The sequence below is a fragment of the Chiloscyllium plagiosum genome, unplaced genomic scaffold, assembly GCF_037043375.1.
Source record: "Chiloscyllium plagiosum isolate Xiang-an unplaced genomic scaffold, Cpla_swu_hap1 HiC_scaffold_13, whole genome shotgun sequence".
NCBI classification, from domain to species: domain Eukaryota; kingdom Metazoa; phylum Chordata; class Chondrichthyes; order Orectolobiformes; family Hemiscylliidae; genus Chiloscyllium; species Chiloscyllium plagiosum.
Window position 1 is genome coordinate 39,025,571 of NW_028270151.1, and position 17,751 is coordinate 39,043,321.

General features: G+C 42.7%; 1 protein-coding gene across 8 annotated transcripts in view; it reads right to left on the reverse strand.

Moving 5' to 3' along the window:
• The window catches only part of LOC122555988 (guanine nucleotide exchange factor DBS), a 404,319-nt gene that overhangs the window by 271,103 nt on the left and 115,465 nt on the right, over nt 1-17,751 (reverse strand). For all 8 annotated transcript variants that reach the window (XM_043702332.2, XM_087993537.1, XM_043702330.2 and 5 more), the window contains exon 2: nt 15,274-15,357. In XM_043702332.2, coding sequence (XP_043558267.1) covers nt 15,274-15,357 — 84 coding nt within the window. The remainder of the gene's footprint in view (nt 1-15,273; nt 15,358-17,751) is intronic.

Genomic DNA, 17,751 nt, shown 5'->3' on the forward strand with positions numbered 1-17,751 from the left:
TCAGTGGTATACAACAGCTACAAAGTCTGATAAAAGGAATGAAAACTGTCAAACCAACCAGCTACGATCACTGGAAAGGACAGTGGCACTCGCAGCCCTTCCAATTCTTTCTTACTTAACAACTGGGGCCACAAGTTTACACCAAAAATTTGGACAACTGTCCCTCAGACTAATCAGGCAATAGCTTGACATAGTCATTCTCACAGAATCACATCTTAACAATATCCCAGATACTACCATCTCTGATATGTCCTATCCCATTGAAAGAGCAAACATACCAGAGCTGGTGAACAGTGATACAGGTAGTTCTTTTATAACAGCGTAGTTGCATTCCAGCAAAACCTTGCTTAAAAGAAAATTGCTTAATAGAAATAACGGGGCCTATGGGAAATGCGGGCTTAGGGGCTGACCAACAACAAATAACATTCACGATCACTCAAGTCACCCAAAAGCCTAACATAAAGCACAGACTGAATGAAGGTTAAATCATATTTATTAATGAAACAAAAGTAAATTTAACACATTACATTGAACAAATATTGTTAATACAGGAACAGAAGGTCATCACCATCACCACCTTCAGGCGCAGTTGTTGCAGAAGTGGGTGGCAGTGGTTGATATTCGTCTGACTGTTTCTTGGCAGTTGGTTTAGATTGTGTGATATGCATGTACAAGAACAAATTAGAAAGGCTGGTATGATATGTATAAGAGTAATGCAGTCCTGCAGGAATTATACATGGATTACACAAGAATTATACAAGAATATTCTTGTCTCAGAGGGAGAGCAATGAATATTCATTAATTTAATCTTTGAGATGAAGTTGCTCAATGGATCGTACTGTACCTCTCTCACGCTCTGACAACAACTGACATTGGCGTAGGCTCAGAATGAAACATGAAACAATCGTTGCTGGACTTGCCCTACTGCAAACAGTGGTAAGCATTCTCAAGCATACTGTTCCTTTAATTCTTCAGCAACATTGTAGCAAATCGCACTGCCAAAACATGCTTTAAATGAGAACTACCTGTAGATAGACATAAGGGAGTCGTGCTGGGAATTCTCAACACCGATGCTGGATCCAATAAAGTCTCATGGCATCAGGTGAAACATACACAAAGAAATCTCCAGCTGATTGTTATCTACTGAACCCCCGCCCAGGTGATGAATCCGTTCTCCTTCATGTTTAACACCACTTGAAGCATGCTTGTAATCTCGGTTGGGGGAATTCAATGTCCATCTTTCAGAGTGTCTTGGTGGAATCTAACTGACAAACGGCCCCATTCCGAAAGGATACAGCTGCTATACTGGGCTTGTGGTAGATTGTGAGGAAGCCAACAAGAGGAAAAACATACTTGACCTCATTCTTACAATATTGGTAGGAGTCATCACTGCACTGCCATTGTAGAGATACCCTCCAAAACAGCATGTGGCACTACCATTGTACTGAATGGGATTGACTTTGAACAAACCTAGTGACTCAAGACTGGGCATCCATGAAGCACTGTGGGCCATCATCAGCATCAAAATTATGTTCAACCACAATCTGTAACCTCATGGCCTCATATACACTTCCCTCTACCATTGCCATCAAGCCAGCGGATCTTTGTTTAATTCCATGTCGAGGGGGGCATACCTGGTAGCAGAAATTAGATCTAGAAATTAGGTGCAAACAGGTCAAATGTAGGCTCCACAACAATCAAAAATGGTGGTAGACAATCCAACAACAAGCAGGAAGTGTGGCTTCCACAAATAACCCCCTTCTTAATAAAGAGGGTCCCAGTACATCAGTGCAAATGATAAGGCTGAAGCACTAGTAAGCATCTGCATCCAGGAGTGCCGAGTGAATGATCCAATGTGGCCTCTTCCTGAGATCCCCAGCGTTCCACACGACAGCCTTCGGCCAATATGATTCACTCCACTTGATATCAAGAAACAGCTGAAGATACTGAGTTCTGCAAAGGCTATGGATCCAAGCAACATTGTGAAAATAGTCCTCAAGGCTAATGCTCCAGAATTTGCTGTATTGTAAGCCAAGCTATTCTAATATGATTTCAACATTGGCATTTAGCTAGCAATATGGAAAATTATCAAGGAATGTACTATCTGCAATAGACACAAAAATTCTAACTTGGCCAAATAACACTCATTAGACTATCATCAGAAATATATCATTGACAGTACTACCAAGAAGCACTTGCTCAACATTAGCCTGCTCACTTGATGCTCTATCTGGATTCCAACAAACCCACTCAGCTGTTGACCATAATACAGCCTTTGTCCAATAATGGGCAAAAAAGCTGAACTTAAGAGGAGAAATTAGCATTATTGCCAATGACATCAGACAGTATCTGGCCAAGAGTGTCCTAGTAAAACTGAAAGTCAATGGGAATTGGGGAGAACTCTCTGGAAATCAAGATGCAAAACCTTAAGGGGAAAATATAGGACATTTTGTCGAGAGAAATTATCAATCAGGACTCTGACCAAAAAAAGACCAAATTATGATAGCTCATCTGTCAAGGGTAGTGGAATAATTGGAACATCATGTCAGGACTATCATTTAAATCATTTGGGAGGATGGGATTGCCACCAATGGACTGTCAAGGATGATGCATATGTTAGTTATAGTTTCTGGATTATAGAAAAAAAGTGAAAATCGGAGGTGAATTTGTGAAGGAGAAGTGTCCTCCTGGGCCATTAATGACTATTTGGCAACTTTGACAAAATATGGAAACAACACCATTGTGTGTTAGCTCAGAGGTTTGGGCCAGGGACAGGTAATGGAAGGAAAAATCTTAAGGGTAATAGAATTGGTGCTTCATTTTCTGGTAATACTACTTGGGAAGACTTTATAGCCAGCATGTAGGGTTGAGAATATCAGAGTTTTGGAAGAGGCAATCATATGCAATATGATGATATAGAACATAGAACAGTACAGCACAGAACAGGCCCTTCAGCCCACGATGTTGTGCCGACTACTGATTCTCATGTATGCACCCTCAAATTTCTGTGACCATATGCATGTCCAGGAGTCTCTTAAACGTCCCCAATGACCCTGCCTCCACAACTGCTGCTGACAACGCATTCCATGCTCTCACAACACTCTGTGTAAAGAACCCACCTCTGACATCCCCTCTACACTTTCCTTCAACCGGCTTAAAAATATGACCCCTTGTGTTAGCCATTTCTGCCCTGGGAAATAGTCTCTGGCTATCAACTCTATCTATGCCTCTCATTATCTTGTATACCTCAATTAGGTCCCCTTTTCTCCTCTTTCCTCCAATGAAAAAAGTCCGAGCTCAGTCAACCTCTCCTCATAAGATAAGCCCTCCAGTCCAGGCAACATCCTGGTAAACCTCCTCTGAACCCTCGCCAAAGCATCCACATCTTTCTTATAATAGGGTGACCAGAACTGGACACAGTATTCCAAGTGCGGTCTAACCAAAGTTTTATAGAGCTGCAACAAGATCTCACGACTCTTAAACTCAATCCCCCTGTTAATGAAAGCCAAAACACCATATGCTTTCTTAACAACCGTGTCCACTTGGGTGGCCATTTTAAGGGACCTATGTACCTGCACACCAAGATCCCTCTGTTCCTCCACACTGCCAAGAATCCTATCCTTAATCCTGTACTCAGCTTTCAAATTCGACCTTCCAAAATGCATCACCTCGCATTTATCCAGGTTGAACTCCATCTGCCACCCCTCAGCCCATCTCTGCATCCTGTCAATGTCCCGCTGCAGCCTACAACAGCCCTCTATAATGTCAACGACACCTCCAACCTTTGTGTCATCTGCAAACTTGCTGACCCATCCTTCAATTCCCTCATCCAAGTCATTAATAAAAATTACAAACAATAGAGGCCCAAGGACATAGCCCTGTGAAACACCACTCACCACAGACTTCCAGGCAGAATATTTTCCTTCTACTACCACTCGCTGTCTTCTGTTGGCCAGCCAATTCTGTATCCAGACAGCTATGTTCCCCTGAATCCATTCCTCCTGACCTTCTGAATAAGCCTACCATGGGGAACCTTATCAAATGCCTTGCTGAAGTCCATATACACCACATCCACAGCTCGACCCTCATCAACTTTTCTAGTCACCTCCTCAAAGAACTCGATAAGGTTTGTGAGGCATGATCTGCACCTCACAAAGCCGTGTTGACTGCATTTAATCAAGCCATGCTCTTCCAGATGGTCATAAATCCTATCCCTCAGAATCCTTTCTAACACCTTGCAGACGACAGACGTGAGACTAACTGGTCTGTAATTGCCGGGGATTTCCCTATTTCCTTTCTTGAAGAGAGGAATTACATTTGCCTCTCTCCAGTCCTCAGGTACGACTCCAGTGGAGAGCGAGGATGAAAAGATCTTCGCAAGTGGCGAAGCAATTACATTTCTCGTTTCCCAAAGCAGCCGAGGACAAATCTGGTCTGGGCCTGGCAACTTGTCAATCTTAATGTTTGACAAAATTTTCAGCACATCAGCTTCCTCTATCTCTATCCATTTCAGCATGCACACCTGCTCTTCAAATGTTTCATTCACTACAAAGTTCGTTTCTTTCGTAAAGACAGAAGCAAAAAACTCATTTAGGGCTTCCCCTACCTCCTCAGACTCCACACACAAATTCCCTATGCTATCCCTGATCGGCCCTACTATTTCTTTGACCATTCTCTTATTCCTCACATAAGTGTAAAATGCCTTTGTGTTCTCCCTAATCCGTTCTGCCAAGCCTTTCTCGTGGCCCCTCCTGGCTCTCCTCAGACCACTTTTAAGCTCCTTCCTCGCCTGCCTGTAATCCTGTAGAGCTGAGCTTGACCCTTACTGCATTCAGTGAATTTGGGTGAATATATAATAGAACCCCATCTGGAAGGTTACACTCGAAGGAGTAAAGTAGTGTTTCCTTTTAGGATGAAGATGAATGGTCAGACAACCTATTGCTTTAATATACCAGAAGTAAATTGTACCATGGAAATAGTGAAGGCAATCTGCAAGCCTATGCAGGTAGCTTATGAAGGGGAGTGAGTATATTGCATTACCACAAATGGTGAACACTACCAACTATGTGTCAAGTCTGATTTGTCCAATAACCCTTCCTACCTTTAGTTTTACTTCTGAGAATACCATGCACATTGGTGAAAGAGAAGTATTACAATCATAATAGCAGGGAAAAGTAATGCCGAGGACAGCATGATGGCACAACGGTCTATAATGGGATAACCAACATTGCATTTACTATATAACTTGCTCTCATTAACCTCTGTACTGTCCTCAACATTCTTTCTTTTTTCTGCCAAATTCTTTGGATCCCACCTTCCTGCCAGACTAGTTTATTCTAGTCTCTATTTTGAGAATAGATCTCTCTTGGAATACAGGGAGAACTAGCCATTTGGATCCAGAACTGGCTCAAAGGTAGAAGACAGAGGGTGGTGGTGGAGGGTTCTTTTCAGACTGGAGGCCTGTGACCAGTGGAGTGCCACAAGGATCGGTGCTGGGCCCTTTACTTTTTGTCATTTACATAAATGAGTTGGATGCGAGCATAAGAGGCACAATTAGCAAGTTTGCAGATGACACCAAAATTGGAGGTGTAGTGGACAGCAAAGAGGGTTACCTCAGATTACAACAGGATCTGGACCAGATGGGCCAATTGGCTGTGAAGTGGTAGATGGAGTTTAATTCAGATAAATGCGAGGTGCTGCATTTTGTGAAAAGCAAATCTTAGCAGGACTTATGCACTTAATGCTAAGGTCCTAGGGAGTGTTGCTGAACAAAGAGACCTTGGAGCGCAGGCTCATAGCTCCTTGAAAGTGGAGTCGCAGGTAGATAGGATAGTGAAAAAGGCGTTTGGTATGCTTTCCTTTATTGGTCAGAGTATTGAGTACAGGAGTTGGGAGGTCATATTACGGCTATACAGGACATTAGTTAGGCCACTGTTGGAATATTGTGTGCAATACTGGTCTCCTTCCTATTGGAACGATGTTATGAAACTTGAAAAGTATCAGAAAAGATTTACAAGGATGTTGCCAGGGTTAGAGGATCTGAGATACAGGGAGAGGCTGAACAGGCTGGGGCTGTTTTCCCTGGAGTGTCGGAGGCTGAGGGGTTACCTTTATAGAGGTTTACAAAATTACGAGGGGCATGGATAGGATAAATAAGCAGTCTTTTCCCTGGGGTCGGGAAGTCCAAAACTCGAGGGCATAGATTTAGGGTGAGAGGGGAAAGATATAAAAGAGACCTACGGGGCAACTTTTTCACTCAGAGGGTGGTACGTGTATGGAATGAGCTGCCAGAGGAAATGGTGGAGGCTGGTACAATTGCAACATTTAAGGGGCAATTGGATGGGTATATGAATAGGAAGGGTTTGGAGGGATATGGGCCGGGTGCTGGCAGGTGGGACGAGATTGGGTTGGGATATCTGGTCGGCATGGACGAGTTGGACCGAAGGGTCTGTTTCCATGCTGTACCTCTATGACTCTAACAATCTCCAGCAAATTGTATTCATTTTTTTGTGTTTTTTATTGCCGTGAGGCAGCATTCAGAAACGAGAGAGATCAGTTCCAAAGGAATAAAAGGAAAGCCAAGCTCCAAGCCCCCTAACAGTGATCCAATCTGTTTACAATTTTGCTATCCTTTCTGACCCCAATCTAAATTGGACATGGTCAAAAAGCACCTGGCACCATAGAAAATCAGCAATGCTTGTGAAGCTGTGTGGCCAGTCCACTTGACTTTCTCTGCTAAGATACAATGTGTTCAGTTCTTCTGGAATACAGAACCTCTGTAACATCCCTTGCAGCACAGATATCAACAACTGAGAGTTTTGTAAATATCTTATGCTCCACCCTAAAGGACACCTGCACCAACCAACCCCACCGCCCTGTGGCTGAACACTTCAACTCCCCTTCCTACTCTGCCACCGACGTGCAGGTCCTGGACCTCCTCCATCACCACACTAACCACCCGACGTCTCATCTTCCGCCTTGGGACCCTCCAACCATACGGCATCAATGTGGACTACGCTAGATTCCTCATTACCCCTCCTCCCACCTTATCACAGTTCCAGCCTTCCAACTCGGTACTGCCCTCATGACCTGTCTTTCCTTCCCACCTATCCGCTCAATCCTCCTCTCCAACCTATCACCATTACCCCCACTTCCATCCACCTATCGCACTCTCAGCTATCTTCCCCCCCAGCCCCAACTCCCTCCCATTTATCTCTCAGCCCCCTCGGCTCACTAGCCTCATTCCTAATGAAGGGTTCTTGCCCGAAACATTGATTCTCTTGCTCCTTAGATGCTGCCAGACCTGCTATGCTTTTCCAGCACCACGCCCTCAACTCGATTACTTACCATCTATTTGAATGTTTTGTAGCAGGAACTAAGTGTAATCCGTTCAAATTTGCTAGTAATATAAAAATAGGTGGGAGAATATGTTGGGATAAGGACATAACAAATCTTCAACTAGATGTAGATATGTTGACAAGAGAAGTGGACAGAATTCTTTGAGGTCAAGACAGGAATCAGGCAGCCACAATCATTTTCTCCACCTTCATCACTACCATTCACTATCTTGTGATGAACAATCTTCCCAGTGCTGTTGACATTGTCTACAGGATGGATGGAAAACCTTTCAACCTCAACTGGTTAAAATCCAAGAAGAAAACAACACCAAACTCTTGTGAAACTTTCTTGTGTATAGGAACAACAATGTCATCTCTGCTTTCTCAGAAGAGAATCATCAAGCCTCACTAATGCCTGTGCAGAAACATACTGAAGAATTGTCCATCCTTCCATTAAGATCAATAGCGAAATCCTCCCAAACGTGAAACATTTCTCTTGCCTGGGAAGCTATCTAGGAGAAAGTCAGGACTACAGATATGGGAGATCAGTCAAAAAGCACTGGCAACATCCTTGTAAATCTTTTCTGAAAATCCTGGAAAAGCACAGCCAGTCAGTCATCATCTGAGGAGCATGAGAGTTGACAATTTCAGCATAAGCTCTTCATCAGGAATGTGGTGGGGCCCAAGAGGACTGAGAGTTAAATGGGAGGGGTTGAGGCTGGGGTAAGGTAGCTGGGAATGCGATGGGTAAATAAAGGTGGGGGGGTGATGTTGATAGGTTGAAGCGGAGAGTGGACTGGACAGGTGGGAAGTAAGATGGACAGTTCAAGAGGGTAGTGCCAAGTTGGAGGGTTGGATCTGGGATAAGGTTGCGGGAGGGGAGATGAGGAAACTGATAAAATCGACATTGATCCCATGTGGTTGGAAGGTCCCAAGGCTGAAGATGAGGCATTCTTCCTCCAGGAGTTGGGTGGTTAGAATTTGGCAGTGGAGGAAGCTCAGGACTTGCATGTCCTTGGTAGAGTGGGAGGGGTTGTTGAAGTTTTCGGCCACAGTGTGGTGGAGTTGTTTAGTGTGTGTTCCAGGGATGTCCTTTATCGGTCAGAGTATTGAGTACAGGAGTTGGGAGGTCATATTGTGGCTGTACAGGTCGTTGGTTAGGTCACTGTTGGAATATTGTGTGCAATCCTTCCTATCGAAAAGATGTTGTGAAACTTGAAAGCGTTCAGAAAAGATTTACAAGGATGTTGCCAGGGTTGGAGGATTTGAGCTACAGGAAGAGGCTGAACAGGCTGGGGCTGTTTTCCCTGGAGCGTCGGAGATTGAGGGGTGACCTAGAGGTTTACAAAATTATGAGGGGCATAAATAGGATAAATAGGCAAAGTCTTTTCCCTGCGATCGGGGAGTCCAGAACTAGACGGCATAGGTTTGGGGTGAGAGGGGAAAGATATAAAAGATATAAACGGGGCAACTTTTTCTCGCAGAGGGTGGTACATGTATGGAATGAGCTGCCAGAGGATGTGGTGGAGGCTGGTACAATTGCAACATTTAAACGGCATTTGGATGGGTATATGAATAGGAAGGGTTTGGAGGGATATGGGCTGGGTGCTGGCAGGTGGGACTAGATTGGGTTGGGATATCTGGTCAACATGGATGGGTTGGACCGAAGGGTCTGTTTTTGCGCTGCACATCTCTATGACTTTATGACTCTAAGACTCTAAGATGGGGAGACTGGACACTGACTGACATTTGTGTAGACAACATTCATTTTTCTGACTCTTCTTTATAGCTCCAAAGCCTGGACTATATTTAGACACCAGCTCAAGATTCTGAGAAGTCCATCAATGCTGTTGAGATGAGTTTTCTGCATCAACTGGGAGAACAGATGTGCAAACATTGGTGTCCTTTAAGCAGTTAACAGTACCAGCATTGGAGCCATGATCATCCAAACCAACTCCACTGAGCTGGAAGCATTCTTAGGATGCCTGAATTCTGACTACCTAACAAATCTTCTTCACACACCTCAAGGAAGACACTCAAAATGTCAATGTATGGTCAACCCTCACTCAGAAAAAAAATAAATTGGAGGAAACTCCTTGTGAAGGACCACAATTCTTTGAGATCATCTGGTGCTAAAATACGTAAAGAAAAGGAACCAGAGAATGGAATAGCAACACTCTCAAGGCCAAGGACCAAGTGGACCTCATGGAAATACTGTCAAATGTAAGGACAGAAATCTGGCTTTAGGATCAGGGTCATCAGCAAATAAGGACCCACAGAATCCATGACTGGTGACAGGGAATACTTATTAGCGACTGATTGCTGACAATGTTAGATAAGTTGAGTGACCAGGCATAAACTTGGCAGATTGAGTTTAATATAGGCAATTATGAAGCCACGCACTTTGGTAGGAAAAATCAAAATGCAGACTATCATTTAAATGAAGAGAGATTCCAAAAAGCGCAACACAGTATGATTTGGTTGTTCTTGTGCATAAAACACAAAAATGTCAATCCACAGGCTCTGCAATTAATTAAGAAGGCAAATAGAATTTTGTCCTTTATTGTTAGGTGTTGAAATTTAAAAATTGGGAAGTCTAGTTTCAACTGTGCAGGGTATTGTTCAGGGCACACCACTTTGGAGCCATATTTAAGAAAGGATGCATTGGCTGGCTATGGAGGCAGTTCACAAAAGCAATTTATTTGGCTGATTTGTTTTCGGGATCCTTGAGGGGGAGAGGGAGCAACCCTAAGTCGTGGTCCACATAGGCACTAACAACATAGGTAGGAAAAGGAATTTAAGGCAGAAATTCAGGGAGTCAGGGTAGAAGCTTAATGCTAGAACAAACAGAGTTATTATCTCTGGTTTGTCGCCCGTGCCATGTGCTATCGAGGTGAGGAACCGGGAGAGAGAGGAGTTGAACACGTGGCTACAGGGATGATGCAGGAGGGAGGGTTTTGGATGCCTGGATAATTGGGGCACATTCTGGGGTAGGTGGACCTGTACGAACAGGATAGTCTACACTGAACCAGAGGGATACCAATGTCCTGGTGGGGGAAATTTGCTAACACTCTTTGGGAAGGTTTAAATTAAATCAGCAGGGAGATGGGAACCTAAATTGTAGTTCCAGTGTCCAGGAGGTTGAGAATAGTGAAGTCAGAAATATGAATTCAAGGTCACAAGAGTGCACCAGCAAGCAGGAAGGTGGTTTGAAGTGTGTCTACTTCAATGCCAGGAGCATCCGGAGTAAGATGGGTGAACTTGCAGCATGGTTTGATACCTAGGACTTTGATGTTGTGGCCATTTCACAGACATGGATACAGCAGAGACAGGAATAGTTGTTGCAGGTTCTGGGATTTAGATGTTTCAGTAAGAACCGAGAAGATGTGGAAGAGGAGAAGGTGTAGCATTGTTAGTCAAGGACAATATTAGAGTAGGAGAAAGGATGTTGAAGGACTGGTACTGAGGTAGTATGGGCTGAGGTTAGAAACAGGAAAGGAGAAGTCACCCTGTTGGGAGTTTTCTTTAGACCTCTAAATTGCTTCAGAGATGTTGAGGAAAGGATTGCAAAGATGATTCTGCATAGGAGTGAGAGTAACAGGGTAATTGTTATGGGGGACTTTATCTTTCCAAATATTGACTGGAGGTAAAATCGTTCGAGTATTTTAGATGGGTCAGTTTTTGTCCAATGTGTGTAGGAGGGTTTCCTGACACAGTATTTAGACAGGCCAACAAGGGGCGAGGTCACATTAGATTTGGAGGTAGGTGAGCACTTTGGTGATAGTGACCACAATTCAGTTGTGTTTACTTTAGCGATGGAAAGGGACAAGTATATTCCGCAGGGCAAGAGTTATAACTGGGGGAAAGGCAATTATGATGCAATTAAGCAAGATTTAGGATACATAGAATTGGGAAGGAAACTGCAAGAAATTAGCATAATTGAAATGTGGAGTTTATTCAAGGAACAGCTACTGCATGTCCTTGGTAAATATGTGTCTGTCAGGCAGGCAGAAAGTAGTCAAGTGAGGGAGCCGTGGTTTACTAAGGAAGTTGAATCTCTTGTCAACAGGAAGAAGATGCTTTACGTTAGGATGAGATGTGAAGGCTTGAGAGTTACAAGCTAGCCAGGAAATAACTAAAGAGAGAACTAAGAAGAGTCAGGAGGGGACATGAGAAGTTGTTGCCAGATAGGATCAAGGAAAACCCTAAATCTTTCGATAGCCATATCAGGAATAAAAGAATAACTAGAGTAAGATTAGGGCCAATCAAGGACAATAGTGGGAGGTTGTGCATGGAGTCTGAAGAGATAGGAGGAGCACTAAATGATTTTTCTTTGTTGTATTCACACTGGAAAAAGACAGTGTTGTCAAGGAGAATACTGAGATATGGGTTATTAGACGAGACAGGATTGAGGTTCACAAGGAGGAAGTGTTAGCAATTCTGGAAAGTGTGAAAATAGATAAGGCGCCTCTGCCGGATAGGATTTATCCTAGGATTCTCTAGGAAGCCAGAGAGGAGATTGCAGAGCCTTTAGCTTTGATCTTTATGTCAGGGCAGCATGGTGGCTCAGTGGGCACCACTGCTGCTTCACAGCTCCAGGGACCCGTATTTGATTCCAGCCTCTGTGTGGAGTTTACACATTCTCCCCGTGTCTGTGTGGGTTTCCTCCGGGTGCTCCGGTTTCCTCCCACAATCCAAAGATGTGCAAGCCAGGTGAATTGGCCATGCTAAATTGCCCATAGTGTTCGGTGCATTAGTCAGAGGTATATATAAGGAAAGGGAATGGGTCTGGGTGGGTTACTCTTTAGAGGGTGGGTGTGGACTTGATCCATACTGTAGATTATCTAATCTAATCACCATTTCCTACAGGAATAGTGCCAGAAGACTGGAGGATAGCAAATGTGGTCCTTCAAGAATGGGAGTAGAGACAACCAGTGAGACTTCCTTCAGTTGTGGGTAAGGTGTTGGAAAAAGTTATAAACGAGAGAGTTTATTTAGAATTAAGAATCCCTACTGTGTGGAAACAGGCCCTTCAGCTCAACAAGTCCACACCGACCCTCCGAAGAGTATCCCACCCAGACCCATTCCACTACATTTACATCTAACTCATGTACCTAACTTATACATCCCTGAGCACTATGGGCATTTTAACATGGCCAATTCACCTAAACTGCACATCTTTGGATTGTGGGTGGAATCCAGAGCACCCAGAGGAAACTCTCACAGACACTGGGAGAATGTACAAACTCCACACAGTCACCTGAGGCTGGAATCAAACCCGGGCCCCTGGTGCTGTAAGACAGCAGTGCTAGCTGAATTTCAGTAAGGCTTTTGAAATGGTTCTCCACAGTAGGATTACAAAAAATATGAAGGCCTGGGACTGAGGGTGATTTAGTGGTTTGGATCAGAAATTGCATAGCTGAAAGAAGACAGAGGGTGGTGGTTGATGGGAAATGTTCATCCTGGAGTTCAGTTACTAGTGGTGTATTGCAAGGATGTTTTTATAAATGTCCTGGATGAGGGAGTTGAAGGATGGATTAGTAAATTTGCGGATGACACTAAGGTTGGTGGAGTTGTGGGCAGTGCCAAAGGATGTTGCAGGTTACAGATAAGATAGATAATTTGCCGAGCTGGGCTGAGAGGTGGCAAATGGATTTTCATGTGGAAAAGTGTGAGGTGATTCACTTTGGAAGGTGCAACAGGAATGCAGAGTACTGGGCTAATGGTAAGATGCTTGGTAGTGTAGATGAGCAGAGAGATCTCAGTGTCAATGTACATAGAACCCTGAAAGTTGTCGCCAGGTTGAATGGGCTGTTAAGAAGACATACAGTGTGTTAGCTTTTATTGATAGAGGGATTGAGTTTTAGAGCCACAAAGTCATGTTGCAGCTGTACAAAACTCTGGTGTGGCCGCACTTGGAGTATTGTGTACAGTTCTGGTCACATTATAGGAAAAATGTGGAAGCTTTGGAAAGAGTTGTCTGTAATGGAGAGAAGTTCTTATGAGGAAAGGCTGCAGGACTTGAGGCTGTTTTCATTCAAGAGAAGGTTGAGAGGTGACTTAATTGAAATATAAGCTAATCAGAGGGTGGAGAGTGGGAGCCTTTTTCCTTGGATGGTGATGGCTAGCATGAGGGGACATAGCTTTAAATTGAGGGGTGACAGATGTAGGACAGATGTCAGAGGTAGTTTCTTTACTTAGAGAGTAGAAGGGGCGTAGAAAGCCCTGCCTGCAACAGTAGTAGACTCGCCAACTTTAAGGGCATTTAAATGGTCATTGGATAAACATATGGACGATAATGGAATAGTGCAGGTTAGAAGGGCTTCAGATTGGTTCCACAGGTCAGCACAACATCGAGGGCCAAAGGGCCTGTACTGCGCTGTAATGTTCTATGTCTATGCCTATTTCTATGCTTCTTGGAATAAAAGGATTAACTTATTAAGAAAACTTAAACAGGTTAGGCCTTTGTTTATTAGAGTTTAGAAGAATTATTATTAAAAAAGATTTTATTAAACAATAGAAGATTTTGAGGTGGGTTGACCAGGGTCAATATTGAAAAGTTGTTTCCACTAATGGGGGAGCCTTGAATTAGGGGACATGATTACAGACAATTTACTAATTAAACAGAAAATTATTAATTTAAAATTGAGATGCAAAGGAATTTCTTCTCACAGAGGGAAGTGAATGTCTGGAATTTCCTATCCCAGAAAGCTGACAAGGTGAGATCATTGAAAGTATTTAAAGAAGATGTAGATAGACTTTTGAAACATCGAGGAATTGAGGGCTAGCGGAGTGGGCAGGACAGAGGAGTTGAGACCTGGGGCAGAACGGCCATAATCTTACAGAATCATGGGTAAGGATTGAGGGCTGCATAATCTCCTTCTGTTCCTACTTCTTGTGTTCTTAAGGTTTTATGCACATTATCTTGGACGCACAAAGCACATGTTCTATGTTACTGTAAGAAACTAAGCGAAAAGAAAATTACTCATTTAACCAATTCATTCCAAAACATTACCAAATATTTATTTTTTTCTGCTTTATCAACCAAACTGCAGCTCCTCCCACTGTGAAGTGAGAAATGCTGAACAATCTCCTTTTACTGCTACTACAGTGCAACATTGCCACTCCTCAATCAGCTACTTAAAGGCAAATGCAAAATATTTATATAACCAGAATTCCATTTGTTTTGTTTACAAACTGACCTTCAATCGTAAGTAAGAAACAAATTATCTGGTCATTATCTCATTGTTGTTTCTGGACAAATTGCCTTCTTTGCATTCTTACACAGATCGTGAACATCATACACAATGCCAACATTTTTTGTCTTGACCCAACTACCCTTCACAAAGTAGTGTTCAGATGCATTCTTGAACTACTGCAGTCCACCTGTGAATCTGCTGTGCTGTTAGGAAGACAATGTCAGGATTTTGACCCAGCGACAGAAGAAATGGTAACTTAGTCACAAATCAGGGTGGCATATGATTTGGAGGGGCAGTTACATCTGCTGCTGTTCCTGTGTGTCTGTCACCCTTCCAGCTGATAGAGTTTTCAGGTTTGGAAAACATGTTTGAAGGACGTTCTGTGAGATGCTGCAGCACATCTTGATTTTTATAACTCTTCAGTTACAAAGAGTCACATTGGACCCAAAATATTAATTATTTTACTCACTTCAGATACTACCTGACCTGCTAAGTTTCTCCAGCACTTTCAGTTTTTATTACAATGTATTCATTGTTTTTTCAGCTAGATACAATATAAATATAATTATTCTACGAAGATTGATCATTAGACATGAAGTCAAGCAGATCATGTGTTTAGCCGACTGCTGACAACATTGCACCACATTAACCTCAAAAGAAATTCTGAACTAAGAAATCTATCATGTTCTGGACAACACAAACAACAACAAAAGAAGAAAATACTGCAAATTTCCCACCTGATAAAATAGCAAACTGTTTCTGTAGCTGTTCAACGATATCAACTGCAAGCAGGGGTCTTATTTCTTGTTGCATGATTTCATCTGTGGAGACAATAAGTATAATCCAGTGAGTCAAGTCTAGGATCAAAACAAAGTTACATTGTCAAGTAAAAAGTATTCTGGAATTAAAACAACAATGATTTCCCAAGATATTACTCAAGTTTCAGTCATAAGACTATCTTGTGACACAAAAGTGTTATGACACTTTGGGAAAAAAATATCCAGTCTGCCTTAGTTCACATACTTCATATATTCAATATTGTTTCAAAGATAAATAAACACAGTTAAAGCATGTATACAGTGAATCAATATCTAAAATTAGGCTGCTATTCTCTGCTTAAAACCTACATTGAATTTTCTCTTAGCCAGATTGTAATAAATGTTTTGATTAGCAGACAAGCACCTTTTCGTAACATGACTATTATCGTTCCCTCTTCCAATGACTTCAGCTGTGTTCAACTTAAATGTAATTCTTCAGCCATAAATATATATATATATCATTTCTTTAATTACTTTTCATGGAAATAAAATAACATATTTTGAAGTAGGAAAGTACTATAAAACATAAATATAATTTGGAATGATCTTATTAAACATAAATATAAATTATATCCATCCATTCAACAGAATAAATTCATCAATTATAGGTTCCTCTTATGAGTAATTATATACACTACAACAAGATACTACTTCTGTTAAAATTGCATTTGTTCAGATGTTACTTCAAACTGTGCAGGGAATCTAAATAATTGCCTTAATGGCTATTGTTCAGCCCAAGAGGATGATTATTATATGCAGAGCACCACAGAGGCTAGAATGTAGCACCATGTGATTTAAACTGCAGCAACATTCAGTTTAAAATTAGTGAATGCTGTAGCATAACAACATAACTTCTGTACAACATAATAGATTGCAAAGCTGTCATGTTACATATAACTCCAACTGACCAGGACCTGATCAGGAGTACCCGAGAATTCTGTGGGAAGCTAGAGAAGTGATTGCTGGGCCTCTTGCTGAGATATTTGTATCATCGATAGTCATAGGTGAGGTGCTGGAAGACTGGAGGTTGGCAAACGTGGTGCCACTTTTTAAGAAGGGCGGTAAAGACAAGCCAGGGAACTATAGACCGGTGAGCCTGACCTCGGTGGTGAGCAAGTTGTTGGAGGGAATCCTGAAGGACATGATGTACATGTATTTGGAAACGCAAGGACCAATTCGGGATAGTCAACATGGCTTTGTGCATGGGAAATCATGTCTCACAAACTTGATTGAGTTTTTTTGAAGAAGTAACAAAGAAGATTGAGGGCAGAGCAGTAGATATGATATATTTGGACTCCCGTAAGGCGTTCGACAAGGTTCCCCATGGGAGACTGATTAGCAACATTAGATCTCATGGAATACAGGGAGAACTAGCCATTTGGATACAGAACTGGCTCAAAGGTAGAAGACAGAGGGTGGTGGTGGAGGGTTGTTTCTCAGACTAGAGGCCTGTGACCAGTGGAGTGCCACAAGGATCGGTGCTGTGTCCTCTACTTTTTGTCGTTTACATAAATGATTTGGATGCGAGCATAAGAGGTACAGTTAGTAAGTTTGCAGATGACACCAAAATTTGGAGGTGTAGTGGACAGCGAAGAGGGTTACCTCCGATTATAACAAGATCTGGACCAGATGGGCCAATGGGCTGAGAGGTGGCAGATGGAGTTTAATTCGGATAAATGCGAGGCGCTGCATTTTGGGAAAGCAAATCTTAGCAGGACTTATTCACTTAATGGTAAGGTCCTAGGGAGTGTTACTGAACAAAGAGACCTTGGAGTGCAGGTTCATAGCTCCTTGTAAGTGGAGTCACAGGTAGATAGGATAGTGAAGAAGGAGTTTGGTATGCTTTCTTTATTGGTCAGAGTATTGAGCACAGGAGTTGGGAGGTCGTGTTGCGGCTGTACAGGACATTGGTTAGGCCACTGTTGGAATACTGCGTGCAATTCTAGTCTCCTTCCTATCGGAAAGATGTTGTGAAACCTGAAAGGGTTCAGAAAACATTTACAAGGATGTTGCCAGGGTTGGAGGATCTGAGCTACAGGGAGCAGCTGAACACGCTGGGGCTGTTTTCCCTGGAGCGTCGGAGGCTGAGGTTTACAAAATTATGAGGAGTATGGATAGGATAAATAGGCAAAGTCTTTGCCCTGCATTCGGGGAGTCCAGAGCTAGAGGGCATAGGTTTAGGGTGAGAGGGAAAAGATATAAAAGAGACCTAATGGGCAACTTTTTCACACAGAGGGTGGTACGTATATGGAATGAGCTGCCAGAGGATGTGGTACAATTGCAACATTTAAGAGGCATTTGGATGGGTATATGAATAGGAACAGTTTGGAGGGATATGGGCCAGGTGCTTGCAGGTGGGACTAGATTGGGTTAGGATATCTGGTCGGCATGGATGGG